At 26.7% G+C, this 20,103-nt stretch overlaps 1 protein-coding gene across 1 annotated transcript; it reads left to right on the top strand.

Moving 5' to 3' along the window:
• Positions 1-2,117: 2,117 nt before the first annotated feature.
• LOC145844873 (solute carrier family 22 member 15-like) lies at positions 2,118-7,927 on the top strand. The gene is made up of 12 exons (XM_082952294.1): positions 2,118-2,284; positions 2,401-2,500; positions 3,176-3,279; positions 3,466-3,542; positions 4,116-4,305; positions 4,452-4,575; positions 5,035-5,185; positions 5,630-5,800; positions 6,562-6,670; positions 6,958-7,057; positions 7,387-7,529; positions 7,819-7,927. The coding sequence occupies exons 1-12, from the start codon at positions 2,118-2,120 to the stop codon at positions 7,925-7,927; spliced, it is 1,545 nt and encodes a 514-aa protein (XP_082808420.1).
• The last annotated feature ends 12,176 nt before the right edge of the window (positions 7,928-20,103 follow it).

Genomic DNA, 20,103 nt, shown 5'->3' with positions numbered 1-20,103 from the left:
TGAACTTTTCAAGGTTTAAACCCAGTTGGTATAAAAATATATATGTTAAAGTACAAAAGCTTCACTCAACATTATTATATACAATCAACTAAGTAAAATAAAACTTTAGTAATTATATTGGACATTTTTGAACTAAAGTTGTACTTACTAGTTGAAAAACAAAACTTAATCAAAAGTTATTTTCACTAACTAACAATTTATAATGGGAACTAGGAGCATCTTAGTAAAAAGTTTCCCTGAAAAAAAAGCTACTTTAAAAATTTTACCTATTATCTCGTCACACTTACAATTTTATTTGAAATCTATTTCAGCAGGGCAAAAGCGAGAATTTTTGTTACGGCAACTTATAATCTTTCAGTGTTATAAATTCAACATTCATTATTCAAAGTTTATCAAATAACCAAAACAAAGTCAATAAACAACGTTTTTAGTGATATTCTAAGAATATTTTTTTCTTTTTTTTTCGTTTTTTTCAGGGGTTCACAGGAAACACGAAACCAGTCAAAACACGCCCCTGATACAGTGCCTTCTTGCTAATCCGGCCATGTTAGGCAAGCTATTTTTGTAGTTATGGCAGGATTAGCCTTTTGCCGGATAAGAAAAAAGCATCGTTTTTACCTCTTTTATTATTTGCAATGTATACAAAATAATCGAAACTAAATTTTCTGTTAATTTTATTTATTTTAATTCTAAAACGAACAATGCAACTAAAACAAACAAATAATAAACAAAGAAAAACTTTTATAAACTTTAAAATCAATTTAATAAAAACAATATACCGGAATTTAACAAAACAAAACAAAAAAACAATTTAACTTATAACAATTTTAAGTTTTAAATAAGAAAGCCTAGTTTTTTTATTAATTTATTAAATTAACTTTTTGAGTAAAACTGGCCGGATTAGCGAGGAACCGAATAAGCGAGGATGTACTGTACTTACATATAGAATACATGCTTACTTTAAAGATAAAAAAAATCGTATAAAAAGTAAGCAGAATATTTATAATTTTGGTTTAAATCAAAAATAAAAATTATATAATCTATATCAAAAACATTACAACTCGTTATAAGTATAAGAAATATAGAAAACTAACTGGTTACTTTAAGAAAATGTAAGTAATCAATTTTTTAACTATCTTTTTGTAAAGTTTTTTTTTTAATACAGTTATGTTAAGTTGTTTATTATATGTTGTAATGTTAATGATAAATAATGAAATTTACAAGACCAACAACAACAGCATCCGAGACAACCTACGACCGGTTTCGTCCTTATTAGGACTCATCAGGCAGGCTTAATCGCGAGAAACTTTGTTGATGACAGCTGAAATAGATATTGGTTGTTGTGATGTTAAAAAGCTTGTTGAAAACAAGGTTATTTTCTTGAGTTTAAGAATTTAAATTGGAGAAGCCATAGACTTTTTACAAGCAAGTAGATAAAAACTTAAACGTTTTATAAAACTAAGCGTATTTTAAATTAGCGTGAAACAAAGTGAATTATATACATAAAAACAAAATACATAGTTACTAAACATACACCTACGCAGTTAAAAGAAGCTAAACAAACTATAAAGAAAAATATTAAACCATATAAAGTAGTTCATAACACTTTTATGTTAATGTATTAACAGTTACAAATATCAAACTATTTAAAAATTTTTGATTTTTTGTGTTAAAAGTTAGATCAAACAAATTAAGTTATGATGTTGCATTTGTAAAGCCTTGAAAACTTTTTGCACAATTTTTTTATCTTCATTTTAAAAGTTTGAAAAATGTTGTAAACATTTTTAGAAATGAATTTATTATTTTCTCCATAATAAACCTTTCAAGCTAGTTATGTTAATTGATAAATTATTTTAAAGGTTTTAAGTTGTGTTTATTTAGATTGAATTATAGTTTTCAGTAACAGTACAAAAAGTATACTTGTTGTGATTGAACTAGAAAATAGTTTATATTTCTACGTAAAATTTACTTTAATTCAATTTTTTATCATAAAAATAAAAGAAAAGCAAATAAAATTTAATAAAAACAAACTAATAACTTACTGTACTTTATCTGCGAAATGTTACAGTATATACTAGTACTGTTACCGTAAAAAAAAGATAATAAAGCATTTAGTAATGGGCACACAAAAAAGTGACAAGTTTGATTTAGACGGTCTCTTCGAGAAATACGGTGGTTACAGCAGGTACCAGGTGTTTGTGGTGTTCTGCGTTACATTCTGCGCTTTTGCCACCGCGCCAGCAGGTCAACTGGGCGTGTTCATTGCTGCTACTCCTGAATTCAGGTTTTTCGTTTATTGTTTTATTTTAATTTGTTGTAGTTTAAGTTAAACTTAAAAAAAAATCTGCTAGTTTTTGTAAATAAGATGAATTTTAGTATAAAAATTAATTTAAATTCCAGTTGCTTTTCACCAGAAGTGAGCAGCTATGCTAAGGCTAACAACCTATCATTTTCAAAGCAGATAATTGACGTTAAAGAGTCTTTATTGACGCAGTCTAAGGTAAGATTTTTAACATTTGTAAAAACTAATTGTTAAATGCTTTATCGTTTTTTGTTTCAAAATAGAAAGCCCAAATTATTCCAAAAGCTTAAATATATAAGTTATAAGATATAAGGTGTTTAATAAAGTATTTGTTTTTATTATGACCTACTACAGTATGAACCACATTCTGTGATAATTAAAGTCACAATTTGTTTTCATGCTTATGGATTACAAAGTAATAAATATATATCAATGTTATGTAGCGAAAATAAAAAAATCATTAAAAATTTCAAACGTTTAAAAACTTATCATGGAAACAATTACTTAAATAAAAAATATTCTATAACTATATGGTTATAATTGTAGTTTGTAAACTAACGATTATTTATTGTTTTAAGGTATTTGACCATTGTAAGAAAATTGAATTTTCTGAGCAAACATCTAATTGTATAAATATGAAACAAAATAATTGCACAGTTGTCTATAAGTCAGATACTACCTGCAATGAAAGTTTTACTTTCAAAAAAGATTTTTTCAAAAGGACAGTTATAACTGATGTGAGCAATGGTTTATTACTAAATTAATGGACTGTTTTATATATTTTAAAACAATAATCGTTCAGTTTTCTTAATGTTTACCTTGTAATATCTACATTTTTAGTTAACTTACTATCTCAAAAGTTTTACCTTACAGTACGATGTCGTTTGTGACAAAGCTATATGGAATACAGTGGCGAATAGCTTGTATTTTATTGGATTTTTTCTTGGATCGTTCATGGCCGGTCCTATTTGTGACTGGTTAGCTTTTACGTATTAGTAATTTTATTTTAAAAATACAATTAAACTTTAATTTAAAAGTATTAAAAACTAAAATCAGTTTCTTATAAAACGTGTTTAACAAACAAGGTATGGACGAAAAAAAGGAATCGCGGTTGCGCTAGGAATATACTTAATCTTTGAGTGTGCAAACTTTTTCTCCACCAGTTTTGCAGTGTACACAATACTGCATATTGGTGTGGGTGCTGCCTACATACTCTGTTTTATAGCTGTTGTCACGTACGGTATGTTTATGCTTTTAACAAAATTTACACTAAAATAATGTACATAAACTATAAAGCGACACAATATTTTAAATACTTTTATTAGTAATGTGTTAAGTGTATCTAAATTATCAGGTAATGCAACTTTTCATTTTCCTTATTCCATAAAACAAGTAGCTTTATAACGTCCATCGTTTTAGCGAAGTAAGTTTTACCTAATCCGATAATGAGTTAAATCAGTAGCTTCTCAAAAGTGTGCAATGTTTGAGTTTTAAAATGAATTGACGGATGATGTTGTTGACTACTTTGTGTATATATGTTAAGAAATTAAAAGTATGACATATCCTTTACCAAAAACATCATCTAACTTCATAGCCAGCTTATCTTTAGCTATTTTTCTATTTTACAACAAATCTTTTACAGTAGCGTCGTTTATATAAAAACTAGTATTATTAAATAATTTAGACGATAAATTTTATTTCTACCCTTCAAAATAATTATATAACTATATAAAAAGACTTCTATAAAAACAACTCCAATACTTGAATTTTCGCTACTAAAACTTATGTGCACTGAAATTTAATTCAAACGAAGCTGCCGAAATCATGCCAGCGAGACAGAGGAGTTTCGCTCAGCTTTGCGTCTTCGTCAACTCCTCGACCTCTCACACACTCCTGCCGGTTGTGTCCTACTTTTTCAGAGACTGGCGCGTCCTTTCAGTAGTGGTTTCCTTCTACCTCGTGCCCTGCTTCATTTCTTTTTGGTTTATTCCCGAAACACCGCAGTGAGTTACGAATTTTTTACTGAAATTGTACATTTTAAAACTTGTTTGATTTTTTTTTTGATTATTACTTGTTGTAATAGATTAAATTCTCATTTTCCTGAAGAAGTTTCGTTATGAAATGTTGATTAAAAGTATTGCAATTTTAGGTGGTTGCTCTCCCAAGGAAAAAACGAGGAAGCAAGAAGAGTTGTAGAAAAAATTATTCAATCAAACAAAGCAGTTTTGCTTGAAAAAGATTGGCAGAAAGTTGTGCTCAATGAAGAACTTAAGGTTTTTAAAGTCTTTTGGTAAAAATTTTAACTGTTAAAGATATAAAACTTAGGTATAGTTAAGACAAAGGTTAGACTTCGAATTAAAAATAGTGAGGCAGTATTCACAGTATAAGGCCATCACTCGTGCTGTAAAATTTCTTAGGCATTTTAGACAAAGGTATAGTAAATTAATGCTTTATAAATAAATTTATTGTAAATATTTAAAAACTTTAAGCTAATATTTTAAAACAAACTTTTTGAGTATAAGCAAAAAATTAAATAAAAGTTTTGTTGTCTTGCAGAAAAAAAAAGAAGATAAATTATTAATAACTAAATATTTAAAACAAATGCAAATAAAAATAGTCTATATGAGTCTATAAAACAGTAAAAAAATGCACATAAATTTTAAGTTTCGGATCAAATTGCAAACTTTTGCATACATTTTAAGTAACGTAGACAAGTACTGTATACTTTTTAGAGACAAGAAATAAAACAAGAGAAAAAGTATAGCTACTTGGACTTATTGAAACTTCCAAGAATAAGGATAGTGACGATATCACTTTCTTTTCTGTGGTTTTCAACTTGTCTTGTTTATTACGGGTTGATTTACAACGCCGCCAATCTCGCAGGTGCGGAAAAACAGTAATGAACAAATTGTTTTTTTGTTAAGCTAACTAATAAAAAAGTTTTTATATCTAAAATATATAGTTTATAACATTTTTTCTATTTTTAGAGACGAATTTTTAATGTTTTTTGATAAATTAAAATTTTATAAATTAAAATTTAAGTTTGCTGAAACTTTCATAACTTCATTGAGAATTTTAAATTTGTAATTAGGAATGTTTAACTTTACCTATTTTTAAACATAACTTAAAACTACTAATTTTTTTTTTAATTAAAAATAAGTTCCCACTAAAAAGTATTGATAGTTTTAACAATGTCGTGTAAATTTATCTGACTTTTTTTGTAAGTTGTAAAGCTGTTTCATCGTACCGTGTTGAAAAATTTAGGTAGTTTTTTCCTAGCAATACTATTAATGCTTTTTAAAGATTAAACAAATAAAAAACACCAAGGAAATATCTATTTAAACGGAGTGTTGAACGCGGGAGTGGAAATAATATCGGTGATGATGTGCACCCTCGTGTTTGTGATCGGCAAGAGGAAGATGTTCAGTTTCTGTTACTTCCTTTCCGGAACGACTTGCATAATTTCGTGCATCATTTCACAAACAACAAGTTCAGTTGGTAAGTTTGTGAGTTGAAAAACAAAATATATGATATTTTAAAAAGTTATTTTGTTTATATTGTTTTGAAGGAAAGTCAGTTGATAAAAAATGAAGTCAGTTTTTGTAGCTTTTTATGAATAATTTTCTTATGTTTGAGTTCTAACATTATCATAATATTTAAACTTTTTTGTACTTAAAGCATAATTAGTACACTTAAACAATAGTTGTAAGTTTTTAACAGCTCAAAAAAAAAAAAACACTTTAGGATGAAGAATACATCCTTTTATGCTTTAAGGATTATGATTAAAAGACTAAATAAAATGCCTCACGGAATTAATCTTGCTATTTAGATGATATATCTAATGAATAACTAAATTTAGACATAAAAAATTTTACGTTTTTGTAATAAAGTATTAATAAAAGCTTTATTAAAGTTTTTCTTATTTTTTTATTGCCATTTTTCTTTAAAGTTTATTGCAAAGTGTTTTTGCTGGCTGGTACATTTTTGTGTTTGCAATCCAGCCCAAAATTAAACAAAACGTTTTTGGTTCTTGGTCAATGCTATTTGATAATACTAAGATCTTACTGAACCTTTAATATTATCATTGCAAAAAAATTTGAAAATTTAATCAAAAAAAATAGTTAAATAAGCGATAATAAGTGTTTAATAATAATAGTTACGCATGGCCGATCTCGGCTGCTAGCGGGCCTTTTACTAGTATCATTCTAAGTTAAATAAATGCATGTCGGTTTACTTTTACTAAATCTATTTCTTTAAAGTTGGACAATCACTCAGCACTGTTTTTGTTTTAATTGGAAAGCTGGGATCACAAGCTTCCTGGATAGTGATATACAGCGTCACATCTGACATATATCCAACTATTCTCAGGTACAATAACAAAAAAACTAAAAAAAATAGCATTTAAGGACTGAAATTACTTTCTGCGGTTAAAAACTAGCTTTTAGTTATTGTTTAAATTTTTGAAACTGTTTTTCAAAAATGAAAATAAATCTCGATATTTTGTTTCTACAAAAATTACAAGAAAAAAACTAGCTTACAGAAAACATGCTACAATTGTTATTTCAAATTTCAACACACTAAAAACAATTGTATTTGTACAAAGCAAAACAGGAGTGAAAGTTTACAAACAAAATAATTGTTCATCATTTTTTCAGGAGCACAGGGATGGGATTCTGTTCAATGATTTCTCGATTTGGGGGAATGTTTTTTCCTTTCACTTTACATTTGTACGAAAGGTTTCCATGGTTTCCAAAGGTATACTGTTGCTTTGTTAAACTAGAACAATTCTTAAATGTTTTTATTTATCTCTTAAGGATAAAATTAGTACGTTAAAAAAAAAACATTTAAATAAATTTTTTAATTTAATATCAATCGAACAATTCGAAATCTAAATAGATCTAAGAAAAAAAAAAACAAATTAACCTACATCATTATTTTAAATGTTTAGTAAATAGAAAAAAAATTGGGCTGTTAAAAAGATTTTATTTCTAGGTAAAAATAAAACTTGTTTCGTTTAAACTCTAAATTTTGTTTTTACAGTTTGTAAAGTTAACATATACTGAGTAAAATATAAAAAAAAACAGACGGTTTTTGGAATATTAGGAATTTTAGCTGGCTTTGTTTGTCTAATTTTGCCAGAAACCGAAGGTTCAGAGTGTCTAAAAACTCTGAAAGATACTGAAAAATTTATTCTCACTAAAATGACCCTATATAACAGAATATTCAGGTAAATGAATTAGCTTCTAAATCAATTGTAGCATACAGAAAAAAATATTTATAGAAAACACTTCTACACTATGAGTTAGGAATATCTAAATAATTTGTCTAAAAAGTATGAAAAGTAAAAACAAAAGTTAAAGATAACGTGTGTTTTTATACATCTATACTTTAAAGCTTTTTATTTTCATACTACAATTTAACTTTTACGAACCAGATAGCTAAAAAACTATAGATTTTATCTTTTGAAATTAGTCAATACTTGTTTATAAAAGCCAAACTTTTTATTTTATTTCTAGCAAACGAAAGTGCATTCAAGCCGATAGAGCAAATAAAAGTGAATTAGATAAAGACTTCGATGATGTACTTTTTTCAAAAGAAAGAGAAATTCTGTTTCTAACTCATTAGGTTTTTGCTCAGTTCTTTTTTAGGATTCCAAAACACTAGCCTGATTCTATTCTTCTTCGCCTGCGTTAATTTTAACCATTTATTGTTCTGACATACGTGTCACGTGCTTTAACACGTGTATTCAAATTCTCAACGTTTGTAAATAAAATTGAAAGTATGTGCTGTTGAACTGTTTTTCAAAACTAATCACTAAATTTCTTTAGCTTCATATAAGTTATTTTATTAGAATAGAACTCGCAGCTTTAAAATATTCAAAAAGTATTAAAAAGGCAATTTGTAGAAGTGCTTTTGATTTTTTATTCAAACTGTTACTGGAGAAAGTTTCTATTATTTTTATATTATTTATTCTTATGTTATTTTGTAAGGTTTTCTTTACACTAAAATAGTTATGCACAGTATATACTAATATAGTGACATACACATAGACTAAAAATTAGTCTAAGTTTGAGGGTACTAACTAGTAATGAAGTGAAAGAGTGGCTATTTTGAAATTTTTAGGGTTGAAAAAATGGGGTTTGAAATGATAATTCAAAAATGGGGGAAGCTTTGTAGTAGGGCGGAAACTTTAACTAAAAATTCGGAGGTTTTGAATGAAGAGTAAAACATTTTGAATTTTAAGTGACGGGGGAATTTAACTAAATATTCTAGGGTTTGTTAATGAAAGAAGTCAAGCTATTTGGATAAGCTAATATTTTTGAAATTGTCGTCAAATAACGTTCTATGTCAAAAGCTTTAATATTTAACTAAATGTGTGACAATGCGTTACACATATGAATTAAAAAAAAAGTCTTATTTGCCAATTATTTAAATTTTCAACATCATTAAGTTGCTACTGATAAAACTTAATAGCAACAGAACTCAGTCAAGTTTGCTTTCGATTTAAATAAGTGTAATAATACAAAGAAGAATTATTAAATGTACAAAACAACTAGTTGTGAACTTATACAATACTTTATTTTAGTCAATAAAAATAACAAAAAGTTAATTTTTCTACAACATTCTTCAAACTGGCATGATTATAAATAAACGCGGAGTAGTTAAAATATTAGGACTTTTATAAACCGCAGCTGCTAACAACTAAACAATACAACATAAAATTCACGGTTTGAAAAATTAATGCTTTTATAAAAAACTTATTAGTTATCATTTATAAATTTAACGACGGATATACGAGGACAGCTACTAAAACAATAACTACTATCACGATGAATAGGACCGCAACAGTTTTTACTCCTCGAGCTGCAGCAGTTTTCTTTACTTCTTGGCTTTCGTCAGAGTTGTCTGGAACGCTCATCTGGCTTAAAATTTCTTGAAATTCGAATTTTCTTTGGCGATTATCATCTGGTCCGCTTTGAGCTTCAACGGATGCTACTCTTTTTTGCTCTTTTAATACGCACAAGCAGTACTCAACAGTTTCAATCAGAAACTTTGTGCGGACATCGTCAGCCAAAATGGACTGCTTCAACATCGAAACTGCGTTTTCTAGAAGGCAAAATGCACTGCTGTAATTACCTACGCTTGCGTCTTTCGTAGCCCAATCAATTGCAATGTTTGAAGTAGCCCGGTTGCGCGTCATGGCTTCTTCGGGATCCGACACACTTGGCAAAATCGATGGACGCTCGCTGTTGAGCATTATAGCTCCTGTACAGGGTGCTTGTGGTAAAAGTGGAAACTGAGGAGGTGGAAAGTGAGGAGGCGGGAAGAGTGGTGGCGCATCTGCTAGATATGGTGGTGGTTGAAAACACGGAGGAGGCACTTTGGTGTTGATGAAAGGAGGCAGGTCAACTGGGGGCTTGTCATCCAACGAAACATGGGAGCTATTCGTAGGTCTCACCGAAGTACTGGGCAATGGAAGAGGTAGGTTTGGAGGTGGTATGCTGGTAGCTTGTAGAGAAGAAATGTACTTATTCTCAAGTTTTTTCTTGTTTTTCTTGTTATATTGAAGGACTCGTAAATTTTTGTCATGAAACTTCATGCATGATAGCTTTTCCATGATAGCTTTTTTTGAAGTTTCAGACTGCAAATGCACTGTCGCGTAGCCTTTGGACTGTCCATTGTGTTCATCCTTCATCAACTTTACTTCCACTATGTCTTTTGCAGTAACAGATTGAATCAGCTTCTTTAGATCTGATTCAGATGTGCACAAATGTAAGTTTCCCACATAAACTGAATACTTTTTGCCTTGGTAGGGTTTGTTAGAAGCATATTTTGTTTATCCATACTTTTGAACATTTATAAAGCTGTTAGTAAAATTATTTACGATATATGTTAAAACTTTAACAAATTTAAAATATATATCTTAAAGAATATTATTTTTGTTTCTTGAATTAAATAGTATAAAATTTAAGACTTTTTAATTACTTTATTCAAAATTTAACTACTTTCCTTTTAATAGGTTCAATAACATGATAACAATTTTTAAATTGCAATTTTCTTAATAATTTTAAATCATACAAACTTTCAACAAAAAATTAGTGCTGTGTTTTATTTAAAATAAATGAGTATTGTATTTTAATCTAAATTATAAATAGTAATTTCACTTCTTAAAACACAAGTAGTGTTTAAGTAGTGTATATTTCCTAAATTTACCTGCTATATATAAAATAGTATTGAGATCGTAATAATTTGTAGGTGTAGTTATTAAAAGATTGCAATTATGATATTACACAACAACTTTTATAGTACACATAATGTACTATTATGTCTTATTTACTAAGCTTTGATTAGTACATTAGACTAAAAACTTAACAAAATATGGTTAAATAAAAAACAATATTAAAGCTTTATGCACGTATTTAGGAAGAAGAACTTGATAAATTAGTTCTGGCAATTGGAAAAAGTTAACTAGAAATGCAATAGTTTTGCTATTATTTTTTATTACAAGATTAAACATTTATTAGAAGATGTTAAATAATAATAAACTAGATAACAAACTAAAAAAATATTTTAATTTTAATTTTTAGTTTTTTGTTACAAAATTTGAGTTAGATTTTATTTAAATGCAGGTTTTACGGTTGTTCTATAATAACTTATAACTATTGACTAATGATTCTTTTTTAAGTATGGTTATTACAATGCCTAATAAAACTATGATATATAGTATTACTTATTAAAGGTAAACTAAAACTTGTTAGATTAGTTTGAACTAGATCCTTTTTTGATAGGCTAATATAGTAGACTTTTTAATTTAAGAACTAATAAGTATTTTTTATGCCAATGAGTGCAGTTTTACTATAAAAAAAAGTTACGTTTTCGATTTTTTTAAACAATGTTCACTAAATCATCAAAAGAGAACTGAAGAAAGGTTAAAAAATAACAGTACAATTTTCAAAGACAAAGCCAGAAAATAAAAAAGTATTAGTTTTTTAAACGACAAACAAAAATTACCCAAAGAAAAATTTGTTCCAAGGACCTAGTGTACATAAAATCTTTTTGGACCATAACTTTCTCTTGTTAAGTTAAGTTTATTAAAAATTATAATTAAAAACAAAAAACGCCAATAAAGTTTTTATAAATTAATATAATACTATAAAAATTACTTTTATCTAGTTAAATAAAACTTAATTTTCATATAGTATCAAAGTAACATTAGTACTAACAGTTTTGGAAAGTAATTAGTTCATAAAGTGCATTCTTTAAATACCAAAACCGTCACAAATTGGCCTATTAACCATATATCAAACATCCGTGTTCTAGATTAATCTTAGACAGCTCGAAGTGAAAAAAAGTGTTCAGACCAAAATTGAATGCAGTTTATAACTATTTTAGTTAAAATTTATTGATCTTTGTCATAAAAGTTTAAATATACTCTTTAATATAGTATCCATTAGTGAGAAATAAGTCTTCCAGGTCTGACTTAGTTTTAAAGAAGAATTTATATCAAAGATTATCCTTTATATAAATACTTTCTAATACTTATACTTTACTCTTCAACCTATATGAAAGATGCATCTAAATTTATTTTTGAGGAAAAATAAATAATTTTGAAACTGATACATTTACAGTTTTTTTTATATAGATCAACCTTAATAAACAATAAGAATTGAAAAACTATTAATAAATTAAGTATTTGTAACTAAACATTGTTTTTATTGATTCCAAACATAACTAATTTTACACTGAAAAGTTATTCACTTCAAATTTATATACTTTTTAAAATTTCTTACAAGACAACTTAAATTGTACACTTAAACTACAAAATACAAATCTCTAACTTTTATTTTACGAACATTCAAAAAAACAACGAACAAAGTAATAACTAACACAAAACATTTTAACTTTTTGCTGTCATTGACCAAGTTTTCTTTTTATGTCATATTCATGATAATCGGCTATATTACTAGCTATTTCTGTATGGTAGGACTCGACCCTTTAAAACATTTCAAATATTAATAAATACTTCCGAGTTTTTTTTGCAATCTAAACAAGCAATATTTTTATTATAAAAAGCCTACAAAGTTGATTTTGCACATTTAAAGTTTAAAGTGCCTCCGAGTTATTTTCTTCTACAGTAAATTTGAAACCAAAAATTATGTATATATATATATATATATATATATAAAAAGTTTTATTCAAAGATGAAAAAACGAGAAGAACTCAAGTTTCGTGATTACTCACTCATCAGCTTCAAAACAAGTTTAAAATAAAGCACAAAACAAAATCACCAATGAAGGTAAAAAATTTTTTGCATAAATAGATTATGACGTAATTTTGAAACTATCAAAAATCGTGCAAAACGGCTTGTGCAAAAACTAATCTACCAACAGACAATAAACTAGCGAAAATTCATATAACTTCAGTGAGTAATTACATATTAGGACAGATAATTGGAAGAGATAAAGATAAAATTAAGATGCAAATTGAAATTTAGGTTATTTTAAGATGAAATTAAAACTTGTTAAACTTTAAAAGCGACTTTTTTATATGTCTACAAGACGATACAAACTCGCTTCTTTTGTTCAAACATCTTTTGTCTTTCAGTGCATATACAACGGCTGATGCTTCTTTGAGACACAGCCTACATATCGGGCTATTGCCGTCGGCTATAGGCTGTGCTCTTTTTATAACTTCCCAGGATATTTCGTAGTCAATGCCGCTGCGCTTTAAGCCACAAACATACTTCGAAAGTTCAGTGTCATTTTCATATATGCCGCCTTTAAAAGATTTTTTATGATTGGCATACCTGAATCTAAACTGAGTCGAGCACAAGCCGACATAGAACCTCGTCTCAACGCCAGAGTTAACTGTGGCCTTGTAGACGATGTTCTCTGAACGGCAATTACCCCCTTTCAAATTATATTTACAGCTACCAGCGCAGCCGCATTCACTTTGAATTCCTGAGTTTTGATTTAAAATTTTTTGGGAGGTTCTATGTCGGCTTGTGCTCGACTCAGTTTAGATTCAGGTATGCCAATCATAAAAAATCTTTTAAAGGCGGCATATATGAAAATGACACTGAACTTTCGAAGTATGTTTGTGGCTTAAAGCGCAGCGGCATTGACTACGAAATATCCTGGGAAGTTATAAAAAGAGCACAGCCTATAGCCGACGGCAATAGCCCGATATGTAGGCTGTGTCTCAAAGAAGCATCAGCCGTTGTATATGCACTGAAAGACAAAAGATGTTTGAACAAAAGAAGCGAGTTTGTATCGTCTTGTAGACATATAAAAAAGTCGCTTTTAAAGTTTAACAAGTTTTAATTTCATCTTAAAATAACCTAAATTTCAATTTGCATCTTAATTTTATCTTTATCTCTTCCAATTATCTGTCCTAATATGTAATTACTCACTGAAGTTATATGAATTTTCGCTAGTTTATTGTCTGTTGGTAGATTAGTTTTTGCACAAGCCGTTTTGCACGATTTTTGATAGTTTCAAAATTACGTCATAATCTATTTATGCAAAAAATTTTTTACCTTCATTGGTGATTTTGTTTTGTGCTTTATTTTAAACTTGTTTTGAAGCTGATGAGTGAGTAATCACGAAACTTGAGTTCTTCTCGTTTTTTCATCTTTGAATAAAACTTTTTATTAACAAAGCCCTCAAGGTGGGCTCAGTGCGAAAAATTTAATTTATTAAGTTAAATAACTTAATTCTATATATATATATATATATATATATAAAGTTGTCTGATAAAAAAATATTAAAACAAAAATACTGTTTTTAAATGCAAAAATCTCACATTGCTATAGTTTTGTCAGTTTCTTCTATCATTTCTAAATAGCTTTCAATCCATTCGATGTCTGTGAAAAGGTTACTTTTGAGCACAATTTGTTTTTTGCTCTCTCTATCGATACTGTCGACTATTTCTTTGACATTGTTGTAATGGTGATCGTGAGCTTCTTTTATGAATTTACTGTTGAAAACAATATATTAGTAACTGGAGTTTTTATGTTTGTGTATTTGAAAAATAAGTTTAACATTTTTTATAAAATAAAACCTACAATAATTTATATTTCAAAAAAAATGTTGATGAGTACTACCTGTAAAAATAAAGTACAAAACATAAGATATATAGTATAAAATGAAGTTTTTAAGTGTATATACCAATTTAAAAAAAAGTCGATGGTAATTAAATTTGCTGTTTAAAAATATATTGACTATAAGAGTTATTCAAATATTTTAAATCAATGCTTTATATTTAATAGTAATAAACTAAAAAAATAAAACGATAAAATTAACATTACATAAAAGCTCTAGAAAAAGTATTTATTTAAAACAAAAAATTAAAAATACTAAAGCATATTTAAAAATTATTGATACTGTATCTTAATTGAAATACTAACGCCATATCCTGTTCTTGTCTTGTAAGTATTATTTGTTTTTGATATGCCAGGTTAGCTTCTCTTTCAGCTAAAAGCTGAGAAAATTATTATAGTAAATTAAATTCTAATTATTTTGTTCAAAAACAAATAAAGTAGTCAGTTTAAAATTTATTGTTTTAAAAACTTAACATTTTTATAATACTTTTAGCAATAAGTGTTTACCTTTTCATTGATATTTTGGCAATCGAACTTTTTGATAACCCTTACTAATTTACAGTAAGTTTTTGATATACTTGATTTCAAATTTAATTTACTGTTAAAACAAGTAAACTAATTTAAAAGATAAGTTTGGCCATTAAAAGGGTAATGCGGTAAGTATTTATTTATTATACAACCCTTGCATCAAATTTAGCCATAACAAAATTAATTATTTTAGACAATTTTTGTTTTAAATTTTTTGACTCTAGTTCAGTTCTGTATAGTTTTTAATTATATTTCATTCAATTTTATAAAACTCGCAAACTTTTATCTTTATTCAGAGTTTACAAGTAAATTTAAACAATTAATATTTTTATAAGGTTAAAAAATGTTTAAACGTTTTTATTTATTAAAGCAAATAAGTTTGATACATACTCGTTCTCTTTTATAAGTTTAAGTTAAACTAGTTTTTCTAAATTTTAACAATAACAAAGTTTAAGTAGTTAAACAAGTAGTTGTAGCAAGAGTCTAAATATAATGAAGAAAATTTATATATAAACACTTTTACATATACTTTTACAATAGTTGTATATTTTAGAAAATGACATAAAGAACTTAACTACTTTTTCATTGTAGTTTCTATTCGACTCTTGAATTGTTAGTATATTAACTCCAATGAAAATATTAAACAATAAAAAATGTCCAATTAAGATGAAAAAAATCGTAAAAAATCTTGATGTTTTTCCGATCATATCATCCATGCCTTTTTGGATATCGTAATAACCGTCTATCTTAATAAATATGACTTAATTAAAACAGAGGTTTTTAAATACTAAGCAACAGTTTGTAAGCAATATTAAAGTTAAAGATCGATCAAATATTGTTTCTTTCAATATTCAAAGTGATTAGAATTAAAAGGTTGTTTTGTGTTTTTTTTAAATGAACAACCTGTTTTAATATTAATGTTTTAAAATCAACTTGAAATTGGTCGATAAAATTTTCAAAAATTCACTGTATTGACCTCAAAACTTATAGTTTAATGATTTCTGTAAAAGTTATTTCTTTATAGGTAAATAACAAAAAGTTTTATACAAATGCATTGTTAAAATAAAACTTGTTAGAAGTAGTGAAAAGCAAAAAAAGCAAAGTTAAGTTATTTAAATAATAAGATGCTGTATTAAAAACTGTTTTACTTGCAGGAAATTTGTAAAGTTTTTTGTAAGACATTACATTAAAATTATAGATATATATAATTTTATTTCTCATGCACTAAATACTTTAAAAGAGAGTACATAATTAAGTACAATCAAAAAACTTATAAAACTATAGATTTATCAACATTTAAAGGTTAGTTAAAGACTTATAAAAATTTTTAAGTAGTTATGTTTTTAATAATTATGAAGTTTAGTAGTAAAGTTTTTGAACACTTATTTTTTTAGAAAAACCAGGTAAATAATCTTTCAAAAAAATAGTTAAAACTAATTACTTAGATTTGTAACTTTTTGTTAAATTCAACGAAAAACATTCAAAAAAAAGTTATTTTTATGTACAAAGCATTTATGCCGTATTCAAACTAGTTCTAGGCTTTTATTATTTTTGTAATTTTTGTAAATAACTTACTGTTACAAAAGTAAAAAGAGTAAGCAAGCCGTTTCCAAAGTTACTCCAATTTGGTGATTCACTTTCTCTGAAAATGTTCAGAGCAAAAATAACAAAAATGAACATTGCAACTAGTAGCAAAACAGAAACACTTATAAGAGATCTTGAAACTGTCTTTACAAGTGCTCGTAAAAGAACCTGAATGTAAGTGTTTTGTCAAAAAGTAGTTACAATAAATACAAAAAGCTAGATATAGATTCTGCGTTTTTTTGCTAGTTGTTTAATTAACCTACCTAGAAGTATTTAAACAGTCCTTTATATGTTTTATCTATGTAGAAAATAATGTATAACTTATAGTCCTGAACCTAAGACTAATGTTTCGATCAATTTTTTATATTATATTTTTACTTGATTCCTCCAAGATACATTTAAATTAGTACTTTAACGCAGCTTCAAGTAAATTTAAAAAGATGGAAATTTAATTTTTATTATATAAAACATTTTAAATATTTTCAAAACAACTTCATCTCAGTACTAGTTCGAAGTTAAAAACATTGAGATCTAAAATTTTACATAGTAATTAAAATGTTAACAGAGTAAATAAATCAGTTAAAGTGTTATTTCATACAAACTTTCTAAAACACATACAGTAAAAAGTTTTCTCATATAACATCTAAACATATATAAACCCGTAAAGCTTGTATTCTATTTGCTGTTAGAATAACTTTTGCAATTTGTATTGTATGTATAATGAAAACAGCTATATTATGACCAACAGTTCGATTCTGCACCTCAAGGTCCTCAATAAGCACAACAAAATAGTTTGGTTCAGTAAGTTTCAGTGTAATCTGAGCAGACACAAAACTTTGATTAAAAAATTTAGAAAAAAGTAATAAAGTACATAAATTTACTGTAAGTCTAAGAGCGTATACTTGCATTGAAACGCTATTAAGAACATTAACGTATGCAGTAGCTTTGAACTTTGAGTATATAAAAATTATTTCTTCATTATTTATAGATGACTAACGTATACAATAGTAGTTAGTAAGGCAACAAAATCAAACTGATGCTGAAGAGAGTTCCAGTATTTTTTTTTATGAACTATAAACTTCGATGTGAACTCCAACAGTTGATAAAATCCTACATACATCCACTGAAAAATAAGAGTTTTGCACTTAGTTAGTAAATTAAATTAAATGATTTTGAAAAAAGTATATACAAAATAGTTAACTGAGTCATTTAATTAATCTCTGGTATAAAGTTCTGTATCATCTACTTGAAAAACTCATTTAATTGCGTTCGCATCTCAAGAGATCTTTGGTTAAGTAACGATAAAATTACATATGCAAATATGAATTCTATATAAGCTATACAATGTTATACAGTTTAACGGGTTTATATCATTGTATAAAATTCATTACCTATTAAAGATTTATAATGATGTTTAACCCTAAACGTCTTTAAGATTATAATTTTTACAAGTACTAATTGTTCAATTTTTTAAAATATTTTGCTAAAATTATTATTTTTAAACAGCCGACATTGAAACAACGGAAACATTTTAAGTATGAACTTATTGTAAAAGTATTTTTTTCATTGTATGCTACAAGAAGAAACTGCTTACAGCAATTGTCATCCAAAGATGGCTTGTTGTCGTTTCTCCAACATCTTTTGTTATCAGGTACAGCATAAGAAGAGTTGTCAAAATTGTCAAGTACTTTGAAGCCTGGCTATATATCAACTTTCTAAAGTTGTTTACAGTTTCAACTGTGGTTCCATTTTTGTAGCCATCTAAAATTGATAAACATAAAAAAAAACATTTTTAAGGCAATCAAAAAAAAAAAACTAAGGAAAATGATAAAGCTTAAAAATAAAAAGCTCCGAAAATTTCTGATACTAAAAACGATCTTAAAACTATTTAAGAAACAATTATATACAACTTTATTTTTTTTCAAATTCAATTTTTAAAAAAGCAATTTAAGACAGGTACTTTAAAACTTTAACTCTAAAATATAAAATCTTTATTTTTTTTATGTAGTATTCAAAAACATTTTGTTTTACATATCAAAAAACCTGCTCAAGTAAAGTTCTATTCGTCAGAAAATAACCTATGAATAGTTTACCGAAAAATACTATCTACTTAGTTGTATACTAACTATTAATTTTCTACTACCTCAAAAAGTTACTAACACTACTTAAACTTATTTTTGTAATGTTAAAGGTAGTTTTTAATTTATGTTATAAAATGAAAATTCATTTATGATTGTTTTGTTAGCTAAGTACATGCATAGACTTAATTTATCTACTTGGTGTAAATATTAGAAAAAAAAATATTTGATTAAACGCTTATTTATTTTTGGTAGTTTAGTTATAAAATTTCAAACGTAGCTTTAAAGTATGGTTCATAGTTTTTGCTAAACTAATTTAAGTTCTTTGGATTTCTAAAATATTAAAAAAAATGGCAGCTGATTTGATAATCTTTTAAAACATAAGTATGCAATTTATTTTCTTGTTTAACTAAATGTTAATTAAAAACTTGTTTAAATCTAAATCATACTGATTAACTTGAGTTTCTTAAAGTTTTTTGTTTGAAAACAAAGCACTTAAAAGTTGTAAAATAATCTTTACTAGTCTTTAGACAAAAAAAAGTTTCTTGAAACAGAATTCTATTATTTTGTATTAATTTCGTTTAAAAATAACTTAAATATCTAATTAAGACATTTTTAGAACTTTTTTAGATATATATAGTACTGCAGAGTAGTATTATAAAAGAGTTTTACTAATTAAGTGTACATTTATAAGTATTATACATTTCTATATGTTTATAATATGAGTTATTTAACGAGTGACCAGAAATCTAGTTACAGACATGAATATATATTAGTTTTGTTCTTATTGTAACAGAACAACGTTGATATACTAACTTGAGGTCGTTTATTCATATAAAGTTATGAAAATAATAACTCTAATTAAAAGTGTTATCAGAAATAACTTTTAGTGTGCACTTTAATTTATTAGACAAAATGTGTATGCTTATGATGTAAAAAAACGCTAAACAAAGTTCCAAACAACCTGCTAACAGTACTAAGTTGAATAAAAGAATTTAGTATTTATAGATATCTTTGCTTTTATACACAAAATATTTTACTTGCATTTTTTCATACTTTTATAAATAATTGAAACCAAGTGACGGACTTGTTAAAACTCAGTAAAATTAAGTTGACATTGTTGGTTATTCATAAATAGAACTAGTTGTTTAAAATAGAAATAAAAACCTTCTATTTCATCAACTGAATAGTCACTATCTCCTGAGCTCGAGAATGAGCTACCTTTTTTTTGAAAAAAGCTACTAGATTCGTATATTGGTGGATACGACGTTCTTTTTTCGATTTCCGATTCAACTTTGTTTTTACTAATAAGCCTCATCGTTTTAATTCAATGAAAAAAAAACAGAATAATTTAACAACGAATTGCTTGTGTACCCGTTATTGTGACGTGACTTATAAAACTGAAATATAATTTTGCCTATAGTTTTTTGTTTATTAATCATTGAACTCGTTGTATATTAATCAAAAACTTACCTAAACTTTGTTGTCAGATTGTTCTAACAAAATGG

The sequence above is a fragment of the Thalia democratica genome, chromosome 9, assembly GCF_965202585.1.
Source record: "Thalia democratica chromosome 9, ktThaDemo2.hap1.1, whole genome shotgun sequence".
Lineage (NCBI taxonomy): Eukaryota > Metazoa > Chordata > Thaliacea > Salpida > Salpidae > Thalia > Thalia democratica.
This window is presented reverse-complemented; position numbering and strand designations above follow the sequence as displayed.

Excerpts from the sequence above, each read along its gene's own strand:
- LOC145844873 (XM_082952294.1), top strand. The coding sequence starts at position 2,118 with ATGGGCACACAAAAAAGTGACAAGTTTGATTTAGACGGTCTCTTCGAG. Across the intron at positions 5,186-5,629 it reads CAACGCCGCCAATCTCGCAG|GAAATATCTATTTAAACGGA; the intron begins GTGCGGAAAAAC and ends AAAAACACCAAG. Across the intron at positions 7,530-7,818 it reads CTATATAACAGAATATTCAG|CAAACGAAAGTGCATTCAAG; the intron begins GTAAATGAATTA and ends TTTTATTTCTAG.